Source organism: Mercurialis annua, linkage group LG5, assembly GCF_937616625.2.
Source record: "Mercurialis annua linkage group LG5, ddMerAnnu1.2, whole genome shotgun sequence".
In the NCBI taxonomy this organism is placed as follows: domain Eukaryota; kingdom Viridiplantae; phylum Streptophyta; class Magnoliopsida; order Malpighiales; family Euphorbiaceae; genus Mercurialis; species Mercurialis annua.
Genome location: NC_065574.1, coordinates 7,423,858 through 7,443,114, shown reverse-complemented (window position 1 = coordinate 7,443,114; position 19,257 = coordinate 7,423,858). Strand labels below are relative to the sequence as shown.

The 19,257-nt window shown below is 31.4% G+C and overlaps 2 protein-coding genes across 3 annotated transcripts; both read right to left on the bottom strand.

The window, feature by feature from the left end:
* Positions 1–206: 206 nt before the first annotated feature.
* LOC126680800 (pleiotropic drug resistance protein 1-like) lies at positions 207–7,295 on the bottom strand. 2 transcript variants are annotated; one of them, XM_050375996.2, is made up of 24 exons: positions 6,785–7,292; positions 6,431–6,551; positions 6,243–6,331; positions 6,068–6,152; positions 5,821–5,980; positions 5,628–5,704; positions 5,330–5,383; positions 5,135–5,225; positions 4,728–5,029; positions 4,359–4,640; positions 3,949–4,265; positions 3,695–3,855; positions 3,493–3,596; positions 3,245–3,407; positions 3,051–3,158; positions 2,846–2,961; positions 2,419–2,751; positions 2,028–2,318; positions 1,853–1,936; positions 1,619–1,752; positions 1,314–1,541; positions 1,059–1,230; positions 699–953; positions 207–607 (listed from the first exon to the last, which is right to left on the bottom strand). In XM_050375996.2, exons 1-24 carry the CDS (start codon positions 7,099–7,101, stop codon positions 350–352), a joined length of 4,302 nt encoding a protein of 1,433 aa, XP_050231953.1. In that variant the 5' UTR covers positions 7,102–7,292; the 3' UTR covers positions 207–349. The 2 variants fall into 2 exon arrangements, with proteins under 2 accessions (XP_050231953.1, XP_050231952.1); XM_050375995.2 differs by having other exon boundaries at positions 3,949–4,640; positions 6,785–7,295.
* A 9,656-nt stretch (positions 7,296–16,951) lies between these two features.
* Positions 16,952–19,091, bottom strand: LOC126680803 (uncharacterized). The gene has a single exon (XM_050376001.2). The coding sequence runs from the start codon at positions 18,984–18,986 to the stop codon at positions 17,250–17,252; it is 1,737 nt and encodes a 578-aa protein (XP_050231958.1). The 5' UTR covers positions 18,987–19,091; the 3' UTR covers positions 16,952–17,249.
* Between the last annotated feature and the right edge of the window lie 166 nt (positions 19,092–19,257).

The following is a 19,257-nucleotide window of genomic DNA, read 5'->3' as shown; positions in this document are numbered from 1 at the left end:
ACATTTTCAATGTCTTATGTGGAAGCAATGCATACACAGTGCTCCAAAGGCATAGTAAGTCATTAATTTTGTTCAAATCATAAACATGTTATTGAATTTCTTACAACGTAATCTAAATAAAATATGCAACTTCTTCTTGCAAGCAAGTGGAAAAAGCCTTGCAAAGTTGATATAATACAATTACATAAAACATAATAAGAATCAAGTACAAATAATAAATGTATTGGTAAGAAAAATATACAAGATTCAAGAACAATATATAGTTTGTTCTTTCTTTTTCTTCACTACTGCCTGATATTGTAAACAACAAAACTTATAAAAAGAGCAAACCAAATGTTTGATCTCTTCTCTACCGCCTTTGGAAGTTGAAGGCCTTGATAGAAACAGCAAAGATAAATGCAAACAGAACGGTAATTCCAACGATAACACCAGCGCATACTCCGATAAAATCGTGCTCCATACCGTAGACATCCTTGATATATTGCTCGACTGATGGACTGTTTCCGATTGGGGTCTGTATATCTCCGAATTGTGATGCAATTAGACCGTACAAGCTCCATGCAATGGGACATCCCCAGTAGTACCATCTCCACCATATCGGAAGTTCCTGTGTAAGTAACAAAATTGAAACTCGATCAGCTGACAAGTTGATTCTGTGAAGGAACAGAAAGTGTGAATGTAGGTTGCGAAAGACTTACAGTTCGAGGTACGATGAATCCTGCAAAGATGTTCCATATTGCATAGAATGCTGAGGAGACTATTCCAGCAATGTGGTGGTTGGGTGTGAAGGCGACAGACATCATTCCGTAGTAGGTGAAGTACATCAATGTGAAGTACAAGAAAAACAGATACCAGAGGAACTTAGCTGCCTCCCATTGAAATCCGATCATTGCGTATGTTATTACACTGTATACAGCAGCTTGAACAAATACGTATGGGACCTCAATCAAGGCCTGCAAAGAAAAACGTACATTAGAAAAAGAGATTATAAGATACGACAGATTTATTTGCATTGAATCAGAGTTTGTATTGCGTTTTGAAAGTTGTCGATTGATTACCTGAGCGTATGCGTAAGGCATGGCAGAATACATTCCTGCGGCTCTCTCTCTGTAAAAGACGGTTCTTTCAACAGCAACAACTGGCTGTACTGATTGTGCATTCTGCACTCCAAGGAAGAGCGTAGCTGCATACATCGAACCCATTGCGTTACCAAGATCTTGCTCCTTTTCCCTGCAGTTAAAGAAATGTGAATTCAGGTTAAGGAGGAAGAACTGAAAAGAGTTGAGACTGTCTTAGTTACACAATGTACTTACAATTTAGATCCAAGATCCCAGAAAATTGTTCCAAACATCAAGGAAATAAAGGTTGTGAACCAAAATCTGACAGCAGTGTATGGTGGATTCCTCCAGTATGACCAAGATTGCTTCCATAAGCAAGCCGCGCATTGGGTTAAGAAAGACTGTGAATACTGTGTAGGGAAATATAGGTCCTCGGAACCAGGCGCAGGCTTGTTTAGTTCCTGAATCATTGCCTTGTTTCTCCTGAAACACAAACCAAACATTAGCATAACATTCTTCATATATTTCGCCAACTTTATGCATTGAATGTCGGAATATACCTGTAAAGATCCGAATTCCTGTAAACGTTTGCAAAATCAACTCCCAATGTTAATTCTTGGGCAGAACTGCTGACTTCCAACATCCAGGTTGCTGGATTGTAACCATCTGTGATTTTACTTACTCCTTCAATTCCCTGGAAGAAACAATTGGTCCAATGAATTAGTATAAATATAATGTGAAGAAAATGCATTAGATGCGCTTTTTTAATTGTCCGTCCATAACATCAAATGTACCTCAAAATAGTTAACCAGGTGGATAGAGTGGCGACCCAATGGCCCGACATATATCTCTTCTCCTCCTCTCTTCATCAGGAAAAGCTGCAATGACATAATATATACATAATATTAAACTGTGGTGAAAAACGAGCGCAAAGCATTAATTCGTATGAACTTTGCAACGTTCTTTTACCTCATCAAAAGCTTCAAATATGTCAATACTTGGCTGATGGATGGTGCAGACAACTGTTCGTCCTGTGTCCACAGTGTTCCTGACTGTTCTCATAACGATAGCAGCAGCTCTTGCATCTAGCCCTGAAGTTGGCTCGTCCATGAATATGATTGAGGGGTTCGCAACCAACTCAACTGCTATGGTCAGCCTCTTCCTCTGCTCTGTTGAAAGACCACTTACACCAGGCAACCCAACTATAGCTTGTCTCAATGGATTCAGCTCCACAAGATCCATGACTTGATCAACAAACATCTGCATTTATAATTTGATATAATTTATGATAAATTCAACAGAGTAGGCAATAAAATTCAAGACACACATAGCAATGCATATTTGAGACATTAGTGCAAACCTTTCTGGTTGCAGCGTCGACGTCAGGGGGTAGACGAAGCCAAGCTGAATAGACTAGGGATTCGTAGACAGTAACATGTGGAGAATGGATGTCATTCTGCTCACAGTATCCTGAAATTCTAGCAAAGGTTTCTTGCTTCTTTGGATATCCAGAAATTGTGATCTCTCCATCAATATATCCACCAGTTTTTCTACCGGCCAACACGTCCATCAGAGTGGTTTTACCAGCACCACTAACACCCATTAAAGCTGTCAAAACACCAGGCCTGAAAGCGCCACTTACACCCTTCAAAAGCACCAATTTATCGTCAACCACTCCCTGATTTCTCATTTCCTGTAAAGTTCAATTTGACAAGATTAGATCCTCGATATCTTTAACCATACCAGATTGAAAGAACACCTTGTTTTCTGCTTTTGTAACTCCGTACCTGTGGCATGTCAACGGAGTATACAACATCATCAAAGGTAAGGGAATGTGGTTCAAATGGAAGAACCATTCCCTTTTTCTTGTTCTGATTTGCCTCATCAAGTGCGCTTCCGCTTGCTGCAAGTAACTCGGTTTTAGTAAAGTTGGAAAACACTAAGAACATTTGAAATGACTAGAGCTGGCCACATTGTAAGTTGGACTGTTACCTGCATTAGTACTATGACTACTTTCAACTTGTGATAGCTGAATGGATCCTTGTTTTTTGTCGCTTGATTCATCATCGTCGGATATAAAAGCAGAAGGCTTTTCAAATGCTGCAAAACATTAAGGCCAAATATTCAACAAAAAGAATTTTTATCATTTCAAGGAATGATTAGTTGTCTATAGTTAGGATGCTTACTGCCCAAGAGAGTGAGAGCAATGGTGTAAAAAATGTTGAACAGCAATATGTATCCGGCTGTTGCGATTACTCCTAACCAATACCATTTTGCTTCAGTGGGGAAACCGCGGGTTTTCAAAAGTTGAACTCCGAGAGAATCCGTAGAGGTTGAATTTACTGGAACCTGAAATTTACAAAATAGTTCAGGTATCAGTTAGATGAAGATGCAAATGTACCAACGTGGATATGTCAGGCTCAAAGAAATTTACATGACTCCAGCTGTGGCCAAGAAACTCATTAACAACTATAGCATTCTGCCCATACATCAATGGGGAGACCCAGTAACCCCATATCCACCAATTCTTTATGCTATCTGTCATTTTCCGAAAACAAGAAACGTCAAAATTAGAATTTCGGGTTTCATGTTATGAAGATTCAATCTTTAAAGCACACTTAATAGACAAACTATACCCTTTGACAGGACAAAGCCACCCAATGCGAAAAGTGTAAGCAGTGCAAATGACCCGAATGTATTGGCAACAATCATGTTTCTTCCTACTGACGCAATAAACCGAAATAGACCAGAGGCCATCTGGTTAATAAGTAAGAGCAGAAAGAACTGCCTAAACAGCCTGCAGAAAACACATCAGAATACTTTATTAATAAATTATCGGAGCAGATAAAACAACTTGAATACATGAATATTTTTTTTCATTTTTCCATACCTTTCGACATTTGGATCAAACCCCATGACATAGTAAGTCAGGAACACCCAAACACCAACTTCCATAAACGTGACGGGAATTTTAAGGAGCCATGAAGGAAGAGAATAAGCCCATGGAGGAAAGAACAGGAGGTCCCTTTGCTTGTAAAATACAGGAAGCTTTGCAATGGTCATGGACAACTCTGCCATACCGTTAAACATGACTGTGATTAGCGAAAAGAACAAGGCACCGACATATATACCCCCATCGGCGAGAGTGTCCCTGTCCATCTCAGTTCTCAGAAAGACCGTCATACCAATGAATGCCATCAACAAAAGCTGTAAGCAGAAGAAAAAACAAAAATAAATGACTACCGAGCATGCAGAATACGGAAATGAAAATAACAGAACACAAAATCTGTTGAAAATTACTTGGCACATTTTGAAGATGTAAACGAATGAGTTCCTTTTCATGAGCAAGAATTCTCTTGCAAAGCATGCTTTAAGCAGCTCCATCTTTCCAACACCATAACGTTTGGTTGACAAAGCAGCCGGGTGGCTCTTGGTCCTATCGAATGGAGTTGCAAGTTCTTGTGCATTTCTTCGGCCTACTTCATATGATTGAAATGACTCCGCAAATTCCTTCACTGAGACAAACCTGTAAGGCTGGTCTTTACGTGCCCAATACTGCTTTTGATCTTTGGTGGATGTCACCTGTAAATAGGTTCAGAATTGTTTAAATTTATACTGAACTTCACATGCAATTATTTTCTTATTGTAGTAAGACCACTAGTTACTTACTTCTTGCAAGAAGTCAGCAACACCTTTTCTTTCAGGACACTTGAAGCCCATATACTCAAAAAAGCCAACGATTTGCTCACGAGGACCCTGATACACAATCTGGCCATCGGAGAGCAGAATGATATCATCGAAGAGGTTATAAGTCTCCGGTGCAGGCTGGAGGAGGGAGATGACAGCAGTTCCATTAAGTATGTGAATGGATTGCCTTAGTGAGTTCACAATTTGGTAAGTTGTTGAGCTGTCCAAACCAGTGGATATCTCATCCATAAACAGTGCTTTTGCTGGTCCAACAAGCATTTCTCCTGCAAATTGTTATTGTTGAAGATACATAGAACAAAGTTAAAAAAGAATAATAATAAACAGTTATTTGCTTCTCGAATTAGACTATTGGAGGCTATTTTTTATACCTGTCGTAACACGCTTCTTTTGTCCTCCGGAGATACCCCTTATCATTTCATTCCCTACTAGAGTATCAGCACAGACCTCCAATCCTAGAATCTGTAAATTTTACGAGATAAAGACATTCAATAACTAATAGGGAACTGTATCGATTTTTGTCGATGATATTACATGATATGAATATAGTTAGAGGTGCTAACTACCTTTAAAGCATAATCTGTGACCACACTGGTCTCCTGACCTTCTGTTGCTGCTGCCTATAAACAACATACATAGTAGAAATCAGTTGCTGCCAAATTCAACTGGTACTAGCATAATAATTCTTCAAAGGTATTAAACATCAAAGCAAATGATTTACTCAAAATGTACTTAGCTCTTCAATGACATGGCAGATGCAAACACAAAAGAACATATTACTCATACAGTAGCCAGATTACAAATTCAAACAGGTCTTTACATTATTAACATTTTCATTTTGTCATAAAATATATAATCCCTTACCTTCATGAAGACATCGATGTCAGGATCAGGCTTGATGTTTGCTGCTTTCTCTCTTCTTGACAACTCCGCTAACATCTCTGCAAATCACAAAGATTATTCAGTTTCTCATAATTAAGTTTTTAAGTCAAGTGGTGTACTATGAGATAAGTTTAATGACTACAAAATGATAGAACGATCAGTCCGGTGAACTAACCATGTTGGGTTCCAACTCCTTGGCATCTAGCAGAAAACGCCAGAGTTTCCTTCACAGTCAATTCTCCTATGTGGAGATCGTGTTGACTGATGTAGGCAGCTGATCTCTGGGGTATGAACTCATTCATCGCATGACCATTATAAGTTACGTTACCAGAAAACTGCCAGAAAAAAGTTCAAAATCATGAGTGCATAAGAAACATCAAAAGTAAAATTTTCACAATTTCTAGACCAATGTTTGTCGCAACCTTTAAACTAGAATCGAGCTTCCCAGCAAGTGCCAACAAGAGTGTTGTCTTTCCAGAACTTGGAGGACCCAAAAGCAAAGTCATTCTGAAATGGATGCATACACCAAAAACATTAGTAGTTGTTGCAAAAACATCCGATTAGTAAAATCAGCAAAATCATGACAAATCTTATCACCTTCGCGGCTTGATGATTCCACTAACATCGCTAAGAATAGTCAACGGTCTCTTTCTGTTCGGAAGAAGATGCAGAAGATTCAACAGAGACTGTAAATTGAATTACAGTTAGCTTGCAAGAACATCAAAACAAACTAAACAATAAAAACCTTCAAAAACTAATCTAATTAACCAATTTGGAGTACTTGCCTCTATAGCACTCATAGAGAAGTTAGCAAATGATGGCAAAGCACTGCTTCCTACAAAAGCTTGAGCTTCAATATTCAGATGCTCAAATCGAACTTCAATTGTCGGAGTTTCAATTCCCACCCTAAACACACCAAAAATAAAGCAAAATCATTACCAATACTTCAAACAAATATGATCAAAACAGAGTTCCTCTGTTTGTATATGATAAGCTTGTATATGATAAAACTTTAGTCAGACTACTATGTTTGCGTTACGTGGTCTATGCGAATAACAGGTTCGTTAAAATATTGATTATAAATTGCTGATTATCGTCTATCATTCTGTAAAACGTGACAGTAGGGACAATTCGCGTACCTGTCAATACGATTCTTGAGCTTGAGCAAGAACTTCTCATTATCTTCTTCAGCAACCTTAACCAATCTCTCAAGCAAAGTTTTCCGTTCTTCAACGCCAAGATTATCAACATCGATCTCATTAGCACCGCCTTTCGAAACACTAACAAGAATTCCTTTCCTCAAACGATCATAAGTTGGCAATTTCTCAAGTGAAGCCCATTTCAAAGCTTCCTCATCATCTTCCTCGCGTGAAGATCTTGAAAACACATCACTATTTCTCCAAACTGATGAGCTTCTTCGTATACTATTACTTGCTCTAAATATATCACCCTCCATTGATTATGGAGATGAGAAACTTTTACGTATACTTCTTGTTTACTTCAACCAAAAATGAAAAACCCGGTTGGTTTGTTTTCTTGAATATAGAACAAAAGAATCAAAGAATTTGGTGTTCTTGAGATGAAAATAAAAAAAAGTTGGTGTTCTTCAAATTCTGTGTCTGTAATATGATTTTGAAGAAATGAAGGTTTTTATAAAGGTGGGGATTAAAAAGAAGAGTGGCGGCTATTGAATATTCAAACATGGTGTAATTTTGTATAACATTAATTTGACCAGAGGATCGATTGAAAAGTCAAGTTCAATGTTTCTAAGTCTCCACGCTACAAGGAAATGAAGTCGCTGTACGCCCTGATCAATTTCTTCTAGATATTTTTTTATTTTACATTTGAATAGATAATAGATATTCTTGGACAAAGATAAATTTAGTATTTCATTTATGAAAAAAAGTATAAAAAAAGCCTTATAATTTTCCTGAAGGTACACATGGACTTTTTAATTTATTTTTGGACCATTTAAGCTCTTTTAATTTTTAAAATGGTTCAAACAACCCCTTTATTGATCACGGTTAAAAACGGTCGTTAGTTGTTGATGTGTCTTTCATAACCATGTAGAAAAAGGTTCAAAAACAACCTTAATATTTACATGTCGGCATTAATGGCCGTTTCTAATTGTGATTAACGGAAAGGTTATTTCTATCATTTTAAAAATTTAGAGAGTTTAAATAATTTAAAGATAAATTAAAGAGCCTATGTAAACTTTTAGAAAAATTACAGAGGCTTTTTGATTTGAAGTGTCAATAAAAGCAAAATTTGCTGTTTACTATAATTGAATGGATAGTTGTTGTTGTTTTCTAATAAAATATCGATGATATGCCAGGTTTTAAAATTAGGGTGGCTGCCTATTTTTTTATAATAACTGAAATTTAGTTTCTACAAAGAAATGGGTAATTTATAATAAATATTAAAGACAATCATAACATACCAATGGGAGTTGTTCCAAGTGGTAAGCGGCTTGATATCATTTAAGCAAGGTCTCGGATTCGAGTCCTTGTAAATGCAGAAAATTTTCACTGGAAGACTCACCCATCATGTCAGGTGCGCGACACGGGTCGGATCCGGATTAGTCAAGGCGAAGCCTTGGAAACCGGATGGGTTTACCAAAAAAAAAAAGACAATCATAACACTAGTTAAATAGTCACATCAAATCAGTCATACTCTCTCTATTTTAAAATAGTCGTCGCTTTATCCATTTTTATACAAATTAAAAAATTAATAAATATATCTAAAATTATAAATATTTTTACTAAATTAATGCTTTTTAAAATTTGTTAATGTTAATTAGTATAATTCTTTATTTGTATTTTTATATTATTTCAATGAATTAGTAAGGGATATATATGGAAAAATAGCAATAAATGCTTTCTTGATATTCTAAAGTGACAAGAATTAGGAATAAAAAAATCTCTATAAAACGACAACTATTTAAAAATAAAGGGAATGATATTTTTTGATGAAACTGTAATTTAAATTTGCTGCGTCCACTTCATAATTTATTTTGTTTTTTAATAATTTTATAAGGTGTTTTGAACGGGTTCCAACTATGAGACGGCATATTTAAATCTTTTAAATTCAGACTGATCCCCAGTCGAGTGATCTCAAATTTTAAACGGTTGTATATATGTATACGGTTCGAACCAACACTTTATAATTTATTAATTACTCCCTCTATTTTTTTTAGTTGTCACTTTAGGCAAATGTGTTTTTCCATCGATAGTTGTTTTTTTAGAAATTCAAGATAACATTAGCTAGTATCTTCCAAATTTATCCCTCCTTCAATAAATGACTCTATAACTCAATTTACAAAAGAATTTACTATTAAATAGTAGGATTATTTGAGTATTTACTCTCATAATTTAAGACATAAACCCCACTTTCTTAATATGTATAATTTTTGCTAAATATACAACTAAAAAAAATGGAGGGAGTATTAATTAAACTGCAACTATAATCTTATCCCTACAGGCTACACATAAAATAATGTAATCCTTTATCCATATGATGAAAGCTAGAAAAATATTAATGATATCACTATTAATTATTCTTGTAAGGCATAACTCTATTTAAATTGTCGTATTTTTTTATTATACATAATTAAAAAGTGTTTTTAAAAAAAATTAAACTCATAATATAAATAGCATACTATCTAGCGCTTATATTATTTAAATTATACCTCGATTTAAATAATTGTATATTTATATTTTTAATATTCAATTTCCGTATTGTACTAAGTCGCGCAGATGTGGATTTTTTTTTTGTTATTTTCCTTAAAATCGAATAACATTGTTAAATATCATTTATTGTATTTTTAATTAATTTTAAACAATTATTCTATTTATTAAAAATTAAATTATTTTATTATTTTTTTAATAATTAGAGAGGAAAGAGCGTATGTGGGAGAAATCAACCCACGACTTAGCAGTTTATTTTCCAACGCTTATACCGTTTGAGTTATAGTTTATTGGTTAAAATATCTTATTTATTTTAATAATTTTAAGTATTTATTTAGAATAAATCATACTATAATTAAAATTGATATTCAATAATAATTTATATAAATATTATTGCATAATATACTTAAATTTATAATAATTAATTTTTGAAAAATAATAAATATATAATAATCTTAATGTACTTATTAAACCTAAAATATAATTATAAAAATTTCATATCTTAATAACTTTGTGAAATTTAATTTATTCAGACAAATAATGTTAAAGTTCACATATGTTTAATTCTGAAAATATATTCTTGTCAAAGTTTTAAATTGTTTTTATCAGATGCTTTTTATATAGATTTTTAAATTATCATCATCTAAACTGAAATATGGTTTTTAAATAAAACACTAAATTAAATTTAAAATGTAATTTTTTTTATGTATAAAATTTAAAAAGAAAAGAGTTGATCTCTATTATATAATCTATTAGTAATATTTAGATTATATTTTGTCTTCTATTGTGTGAGTAACTATTGTTTTTTTTAATACAGAGTTTTTTTTTTTTTTTGAATAAGTCTCGACCAGGGCCGGCCTTAGACGAGATGAGGCCCTAGGCGACTTTTTTTAAAATATTTATAAAAATATTTACTTTTATCAAAGTATTTATAAAAAGAACTTGTTTTATTTTTTCATAAAATTAAGTTCATTTTTCATTTTTATAAAATATCTTTTTAATAGACCATTGATAAATTTTTAAAAAAGACATTTGAAAAAACAATTATAAAAACTTAAATAATATATATAGATTAGGCCCTAAACGATAAAAATATATAAATTAAATATTATTTTAGATGGTATATTAGTCGGAAACTACATACGTATTACTAAGGAGTTTATTTAATTTTTTAAAATTAAATTTACAATACAAATTATTAAAATGCCCGATATATACATATATTAAAAGGTTTATTTTTAAAAGATTTAAAATAAATATGGGGCCTTTGCAATTTAGATTTTTAATTATTAAATTTATTTAATTAACCTTTAAAATAAAAAAAATAATACATACGACTAAAAGCTTCAATAAAACACATTTAATAAAATATAATATATTTTTTTATAAAATATTTAAATATTTTTTTAAGGACCCCATATTTATATGGGGCCCTCTAAAAGTAGAGGCCCTAGGCATAGGCTTTAGTGGCCTATGCCTAAGGCCGGTCCTGGTCTCGACTATAAAATAGTACACTTAAATCTTTCATATGCAGACTAAGTAGGTTCTTCGTATGAGTGAGCATTATTTAATTACACTATTTGTATTTTTTAAAATGATGTGAGAAAAAAAAATTAAAAGCAAAGACATAAATTATTTCAAAAGAGAGCATATATTATAATTTGATCTAAAACAAAAAATATTCAGTATATATTAAAATAAATTTAATATTTATAATTTAAATTAACATTGTATTCTATATATATATATATATATCAAAAATAAATTGAACATAGTATAATTTAAACTATTTATTATAATATTTTAATAATTTTAGAAATAGTCAAATAACCATTGTGGCTTTGCCAGTAAGGATGCTCAAATCTTCATAAAAGGCAACATTAGTAAATAAATTTATATGTCAGAATCTAATATAGTTGTTGGAAAGTGGAAACTCTAATAATTAAATGTTTTTTTTAATATCACAAAAAAGAAGAGAAAACCATGCATGGAAATTATATTTATTTCAAGGTCCGAAAGTAGACCGCAAGCAAATGAGATGGAGTAAGAATTTTAGTATGTTTGATGAGTTTATCTAGATAGTATTATCTAAATCGTGGATAAATTTAACCATCTAGAAGCTGTTGACATAGGCTTTAATTCTTTGATAAAAAAAAACATAGGCTTTAATTTATTGGAGGCATGTAAAGAGAATTTTCCCAACCTATAAATTAAATTAAAACTGGTAAAATTTATATTCCCATTGTAAAATTAAATAATCTAAGTAAATAAACGTCAAACATGTGCTTAAACAAAAAACGATTAAATTGATTGATATAAAAGTATGCTAATATACTTGGAGATTGTTAGTTCCAATTTCTAGATAGCTGTTTGAAGTTTTAAGGATAGAGCGGTTTGAAAATTGTAATTTAATATTGGAATCGTAAATGTATTGGGTGACCCATTTGGTGGTTTGAAAAACCCTTATCGATGACTGTATGTACAGTTGTATTTATAGCATTTATCATTATCTTAGAACAGTTTTTTCAATTTGTTGAAAAACCGTTCATTTATGTAATTTTTGCTATTATTAATGAAAATTTTAGACTTTGACAAAAAAAAGTATAAATATTAGAATTTAATAGAAAGATTTTTCTTGCTAGTATGATTATGTTTGGTTTGTATTTAAATAAATTAATACTAAGATAATGATACAAAAATTAACCGATTTAATAATAAAATGAAAAAAATATTTCATTTCTGAAACTATCTGCAACGTATTATTTTAAAAAATCAATATGTATGTATCTTAGATTTTAAACATTAGATAATTATAACACAAATTTCAGAATGGTCAGTTGGAAAAACAATAAAAAATTTAATTTAAAAAAAAACTAGTAATTTTTTAATATAATATTTTGGAATAAAAAGATTAAAAATTAAGCACGTATTATACAAATTTGATGGTTCCAGGAAATAGGGAATGCCCATTTTTTCCTTTGCCTCTCCAAGATTAATTGATCAATACATATGACTTTTACATTAATCAGACTTTTCTAAAACAAATTCCGCTGTCAATGGAGATAATTTAATTATGTACTCACCAATTACACTATGGACCAATAATATAATTCACCTCGCACTTTTTTCTGTATGATTATATGAATATAATTATTATCACTAACTTTTTGTTTTAAATTCAAAGCGAGAAGGGATGGAATAACTTAATTAACTTTTATTGAATATTATTTAAATAAAACGCATAAATATTTAAATTCATCACTAGTAGAATCCAATCAAATATAGTTGTTTTTTTTATATGGGGTATAGATATTTCAACAAATTATTTATCTAAATTTTAAAATAGTTTTTAAAAAGCAGTTCCACCATAGTATTATATAACATTTAAATAGAAAAATTTATATTTTAAGTCCCTGCACGTTTTCTCTTTCACAGAGAATTTTTTTCATTTGTTAATTTTGAGGTTTTTTTACTTTTAAATTTTATAGATACTAAGTTCATCCGTCGGAAATGAAACATATGTATTTCACGCTGTCAGTGTGAGCGGAATAATTTTTTTATTTTTTATATACTTTAACTTTATTAAATTTTAGTCTCTGTATTTCATATTTATTGATATTAAATTCTAATATTTTTTTAATATCTTTAAAATTAAAAGTGTAAACGTCAATTAATGTTAAGAAATAAAAATGTAAGGATCCAATAGCAAAAATAGGACAAGTACATGGATCTATATGCATTATGCCAATATAAAAGTTAGGAATATAGTTATAAAGCATGTACATATATTGATCCTTCTTTATCAAAGCAATAGAAACTTCTAATTATATCCCTAGCAACAACAAAAAAAATTAATTTTTGGTGATCCAATTCTGACTCATGACTTTACCTTTAAGTGCCAACAAAACACAATAATTGTAGGATACAATTTAATATTAGAACTATAATCTAATATTCCGTTAGTAGAATTAAAGAAACATTATTAATTTCTGATGTGTATGTATAGCTATTTGATATCTTATTCTTGACTCATATTCAATAAAATACAATTGTTAAATTTAAACACATGGTGGCGTACTTTAATTCTTCTAGATGAAAGAATATAGAATATTTAAATTTTATAATTATGTGAAGTTGAATATTTATATTGTATCCAACAGATAATTTATAATTGTTTTTTTAATACAAAATTAATTAAGATCAAGAATAAACTATAAATACAGGAGAGTAGGGTTTCGTCTCCCTTTTCTTTCAATGCCCAACAAGAGTCGAAGTTAAGGTAATAGGTTTCTTCTTTTTCTTCTTCTTCATATTCCTGCAATTATTTGTATAAATCCATTATTTTTAAGATTCAATTTTGTTTTAAAGATTAATTTGTTAGGGGTAACATGCACGAGAGGTAATTAATCTTGAAGATTGTCGATTTTTTTTTTCATTTCTATTATTAAATTTTAATTGTTATTTTTTTGGTTATCAAACTTTATTTTTTTTAAATCTGTCCAAAATATTTAGGTGGCAGCCAAATTTTGACATGTAAATTGTTGCTAATTTTATCTTAAAAATTTATCCCACATACGTAATTTCATTTTGAAGGCTTTTTAAAATTATGCATACATGATAATTTTTTAGGTTAAAAAAATAAACTCCAGCTGCCATTTAATTTTTTTTGACCAAAAAGATCAAAATGAAAAAAGACATTAAAAGTAAGTGACAAAAAAAAAATAAAATTCAGTAACTGAAATAAAAAAAAATTAATAACTCTGAGGATCAATTACTCCATGCTTGAGCATATATATCTACATTCTTAATTTTATGATTTACGTAGATGGGAGAATCTGATTAGCTTATTCATACATCATGATCCGTGTTAGGTTTATTTGAGTAGGCTGATAGATGAATCATTGATAGTTATTAGAAGTTTTAATCTTCAAAAAATATTTCATCTTTAAAAAAAAAAATTATTATTCAAACTTTCAACATAAATAATTTTAGCTCATTTTAAAATTTTTAATTTTAATTAAAGCTATTTGTTTAAGTTTGAGTGGAAAAAAAATAAAATAGCACATTTCAGATTTTTAAAACATACCACGTTTAATTATCTGGTCTTTAAACTAAATTTCATCTTTTTCTGATACTCCAACTAAGTGAAAATGCATTTTGAAGTCCTTGAATGATAAAAACGTCGTTCAGGATAAAATTTTGCATTTGACTCATGAGCTTATATTAATTTACTTATTTGATCTCTAATTTTTTTTATTTAATTCATCACACCTTTAAATTTATTAAATTTTAATTTAAAGTTTAAATGAATAAAAAAAGACAAGTGGAATGGTATTGAAGTGAAAGGCTGATACAACTAAAATTGAAATAGAATATAATAAAATTATTAAATTGAAATGATTTGTAAATTTTGAAAATTCTAAATAAAATTATAAAAAATTAAAAATAATCGAGTTTTTTTTATACGACCTATTTAGTTTCTTTGTTTTTTTGGCAATATAAAAAGCTAAATCTATTTTACGGTCCCTAAATATATAATTTTGATTTATCAGGTCTCTCAGCATCTATTTAGCTTTTTCAGGTCTTTCAATTTTCGTTTTTTGGTTCATTAAATCTCTAAACTTTTAGTTTTTGGCTCATTAGATCCGCAATTTTTGTTTTTTGATTTATTAAGTAATTAAATGAATCTCCGTTTAAGAATTTAATAAATTAAAAAATAAAAATTTAAAAATTTGAAAAAATTAAATAGAAATTGAAAAATCTAATAAAGTAAAATAATATAATTTAAAGACAAAAAAGTAATTGGTCATTTACAAAACCAACATCAAGATTCGTCATGTTGAGGACTTTATGTGCATAGCTTTGGAGTCACAAGAAATTATACAGAATTTGGTGGCTTTGTTGGAAGACTGAGTGGGTCAAATTTGAGGTACTGCCAAGGAAGCATCCAATTAACATTAAATTTTGGATTTTAATCCAATCACAAATCTCTCGTTTTTAGATAATTCTTTTTCAATTTGGACCTATATGGAGCAAATTATATGTATATAATTACCATCCTGGCTTTACATCAACTTATCCAATAATTGAGCTCATTTAAGTTTATGTTATCAAAACCACTTATTTATTTTATTTATATTTTTGTTTATGATTTTAGTCTTTCTCAGAAATTCGATTTCTTCCAATATTATATTATAAATGGATAAATATAAAATTTCTGAAATTGAGTTATTAAGTTCAGACTCAATCTCTCAATAAAAATCATATGTCAGGCAAAATACCATAAAGAGGGAAGTGTCACTGTGTTTCTCAAGTTCATTATAAGTTAAAGCTACTATATTTTAATGAACTTAATTTTGTACTTTAACTACTAATAACTGTAAATTAAATTTTATTGTTCATTTTTAAAAACAAATGGAACAATTTGGTTTCGAAACCATTTCTAGGGGCCACAAAGGCATTAACCATCCAAAAATACTCAACCTTATTTATTCTTTTGTTTATATTCAAACTTTTAAAATTATCAACTTTATTTTTTTGTTAAAATAAAATATATAAAATAAATAATTATTACTTACCAACGAGCTATAGCTCAAATGGTATAAGCACTGGCAGCAAATTGCTAGGTCGTGGGTTCGATTCCTCCCACAAGCGCTCCCCCTCCCCAATTATAAAAAAAAAAAGAATTATTACTTCTCTAAACAAATATAAACCCCAAACCTATTTTACCCAACCAAGCAAGTTCTTTGTTCTGATAGAAATTTAAGATAAGGAAAAGAATGGTAAAGAAATTAAACCTCATATCCTTTATTTGGGTGTTAAAGTTTGTAAAAGAAACAGAAACAAATAGATTGATATATAAGAAAATTACAGTTTCCTATAATTTTATTTCCTTAATTCAAACCGGAAAAAATGACGCCGCATACTTTTGCTTATATAAAGTTTAATTGTAAAAAAACGTTTATGAACTTTAACGTATTTTGCAATTACAATACGAATTTTAAAATTTGACGAAATCAGTCACCAACTTTTATTGTTTGATAAATCGAAACAACGGCCTTTTTTCCATTGGAAAATGCTGATGTGGCAAACGGAAAAATGTATATTTTAGTATTCACGTCAATGTTCGTTTAACGAAAAAATAGCTCGGTGTTCCACTTTATCAAAACATATGAGTTGGTGATTGATTTTATCAAGTGCTAAAGTTATGTTTTGTTAGCAAATCATGTCGAATTTTGTGATTAATTTAAATTTAACCATTTATATAAGCATAATGAGTATTTAGATCCCTCAACTTGTCCTATTTTTGAAATTGATATCAAGTCTTTACACTTCTAATTTGTAGATATTGGATCCCTATGTCACACAAAATGTTAATGTTGTCAATACATGTAGGATAAAAAACAATTTAGTAACTTAATCGTAAAAATAAAGGTACAAAACCAAATTTAGATAAAGTATGGAAACGAATAAAAAAAATTATCAGGTCGCAACAACGCTTGAAGTATACGTGTTTCTTTTCATGATGAAGGGACTACATGTCTACACAATTTAAAAGGTAAGGACCCGATATTGATAAATAAAAGTGTAGAATTCAAAACAAAAAAGTGGTCAGGTGCATGGACTCAAATATGTATTTTGCCATTTATACACACAGACATACACATGAAGCAAGCTGCTGAAGCTTAGCTTAACTGAGAAAACAAAAGAAAATTGTGCTTGCTAATTGTTATGAACACCGGGAACAGTTCGACCTTGCATGTTGTATGTAACTTTATTCTATCAACTTAATTCATAGAAATACAGAAAAAAGACATTAAAATGTTACAACTCATAGAAAGCTATCTCCATCTCTCAAACAATTCGGTATAGGAATCGGAACTAGAAAATTTAATCAAATCAATAAGCACCATGAACACTAGTCCTTACAGACTAAACATCCATGTCGCTTGAAAAAACTAATCTGATTATCAGTAAGAATGAATCCACACGGTGGAATAATTTTCCTTAACGATGGCCTTGAAAACACCATACTTGATACCATATCAACTCTCACATTATCGCACCACTTCAAATTTAACTCCCTCAGTCTCGTACACTTCTGTACCACTTCGTTCACCCCTTTCGCCGTCACATTCAAGCAACCTTCCAAGTCCAGATGCATCAGCATCTGGCATCTCTTTGCAATAACCGCCAAAGAGTCATCATCAACTCCCGGTCCTTGCACTTGCAAAACCTCCAATTTAGGAAGTTCAATATCTATATCGAGATTATTTATCCCTATGCATCGATTCATCTCCAAATGCCTAATTTCACTACAGTTATTAAGAAGACCTTTGATCCCTTCTTCAGTAACCGAAAAACAATAGCTCATCTGCAGAACTTGTAACCTCGGGCAACATAACGCAATTTTCACCAGACATTCATCACTCAAACTATTACTCCCAGCCAACCTTACTGACCTGATCCGCATATTACTCGCCATATCAACCATACACTCTTCGACGCCTAAGTTAGTTCTCTCCATTTTGATATCTTCCAATAAGGGACAATTTTTCAACAGGGCGAAGAAGGTCAAACTCGTGAGCTTAGAACATAAACTGAGGTTTATATACGACAAGTTGCAAAGAAAATTAAGTAACTCAATCATAGACTCATCGGTGAGAAAGTTTGCCCCTTCGAGATCTAAGTAGACAAGAAACTGATACCTATACAATAACGAAAAAATGCCAGCAAACGAGAAATTGTAGCAATACGAGAGAGTCAATTTCTTTAACGGAAGACAAGCTTCAGAAACCAAATGAAGCAATTCATCGGAAATAAACGAATTCGAAAGATGAAGAACAGACAATGTTTTCGCATAACTAAAAGACTCTTGAAAGAAAATATCTATAGAAGGTATCCCGACACTATCCAACGAAATAGAATTCAAACAAGCACAATTACGCAAAACTAAACTAATCCCATTCTGCGTAATGAAATCGCAATCATAAACCCGAACCTCACTTAATAACAGACAATTCAATGATAAAAACTTAAGAGACTTATCACTAATGAACCGATTACCAGAGAGATCAATCTTTAACAGCTTACTAAGTTTCCTAGCCAAATGAAGAACTCCTTCATCCGTAACAATCCCTGAAAAACAATGCAAATCCAACGACCCATTCGGATTAAACCGAGAATTATAAACAGGAAAGCTAATATCAATCTCCTCAAGCAAAGGAAACGAAGACCCAATCAAAAACAAATCATTATCTTGTAAACCCGACATTTTCGAGCAATTCAATTTCCTCAAATTTCTCATGGTTAGCCCTAACTGACCCAGACCCGAATGGGGAAACTGGGTCTGATTCGCGATCGTGAGGGTTTCGAGGTCGAATTTTGACTTGGAGAGGCGGTGGAGGAGGGAATTGAGATTGGCATCGAATAATTGGGAGATATGGATGGATTTGAGATTGGGGAAGCGGCGGAGGAGGCGGGGGAGGAGAGGGAGGGTGTGGGAGGAGATGATAAGGGTTTGGCGGAGGTGGTTGGTGATGGAGAGGAAACGGGGGGAGACTAAGGAGAGGGGTTCGAAGTGACGGTGGTGGTCGAGGGAATTGAAGATTAGTTCCCAACATTCTTGAGGTAGATCGAATTGTTTCGAACTCATTTTGATCGGAGATTTGGAAGATTGAAGAATGTAAGTGATGATTCTACTCTCTGGGTTTTCGATGCTAACGGTTCTGATCTTCAATTGTATGATTGCCTGATTGGCTTGTTATTCCTACGTCATGTATTTTGAAAAGGGAAAAGGGTCATTTATGCCCTTAAAATATATCTCCATAATCAAATAAGCTTTCAACATTTTAAAAGGTTCAAATATGCTCCCCAAAATCTTAAAAAATGAACAAGTAGACTTTTGAATTTGACAACTAGACCCC

Bases quoted from the DNA above. Each gene is read 5' to 3' on its own strand.
- LOC126680803 (XM_050376001.2), bottom strand. From the start codon at position 18,986: ATGAGTTCGAAACAATTCGATCTACCTCAAGAATGTTGGGAACTAATC.
- LOC126680800 (XM_050375995.2), bottom strand. From the start codon at position 7,101: ATGGAGGGTGATATATTTAGAGCAAGTAATAGTATACGAAGAAGCTCA. The intron at 6,332-6,430 runs GCAAGTACTCCA...TTCAATTTACAG, and splicing joins TCTCTATGAGTGCTATAGAG to TCTCTGTTGAATCTTCTGCA. The intron at 5,981-6,067 runs GTTGCGACAAAC...TTTTTCTGGCAG, and splicing joins AGCTCGATTCTAGTTTAAAG to TTTTCTGGTAACGTAACTTA.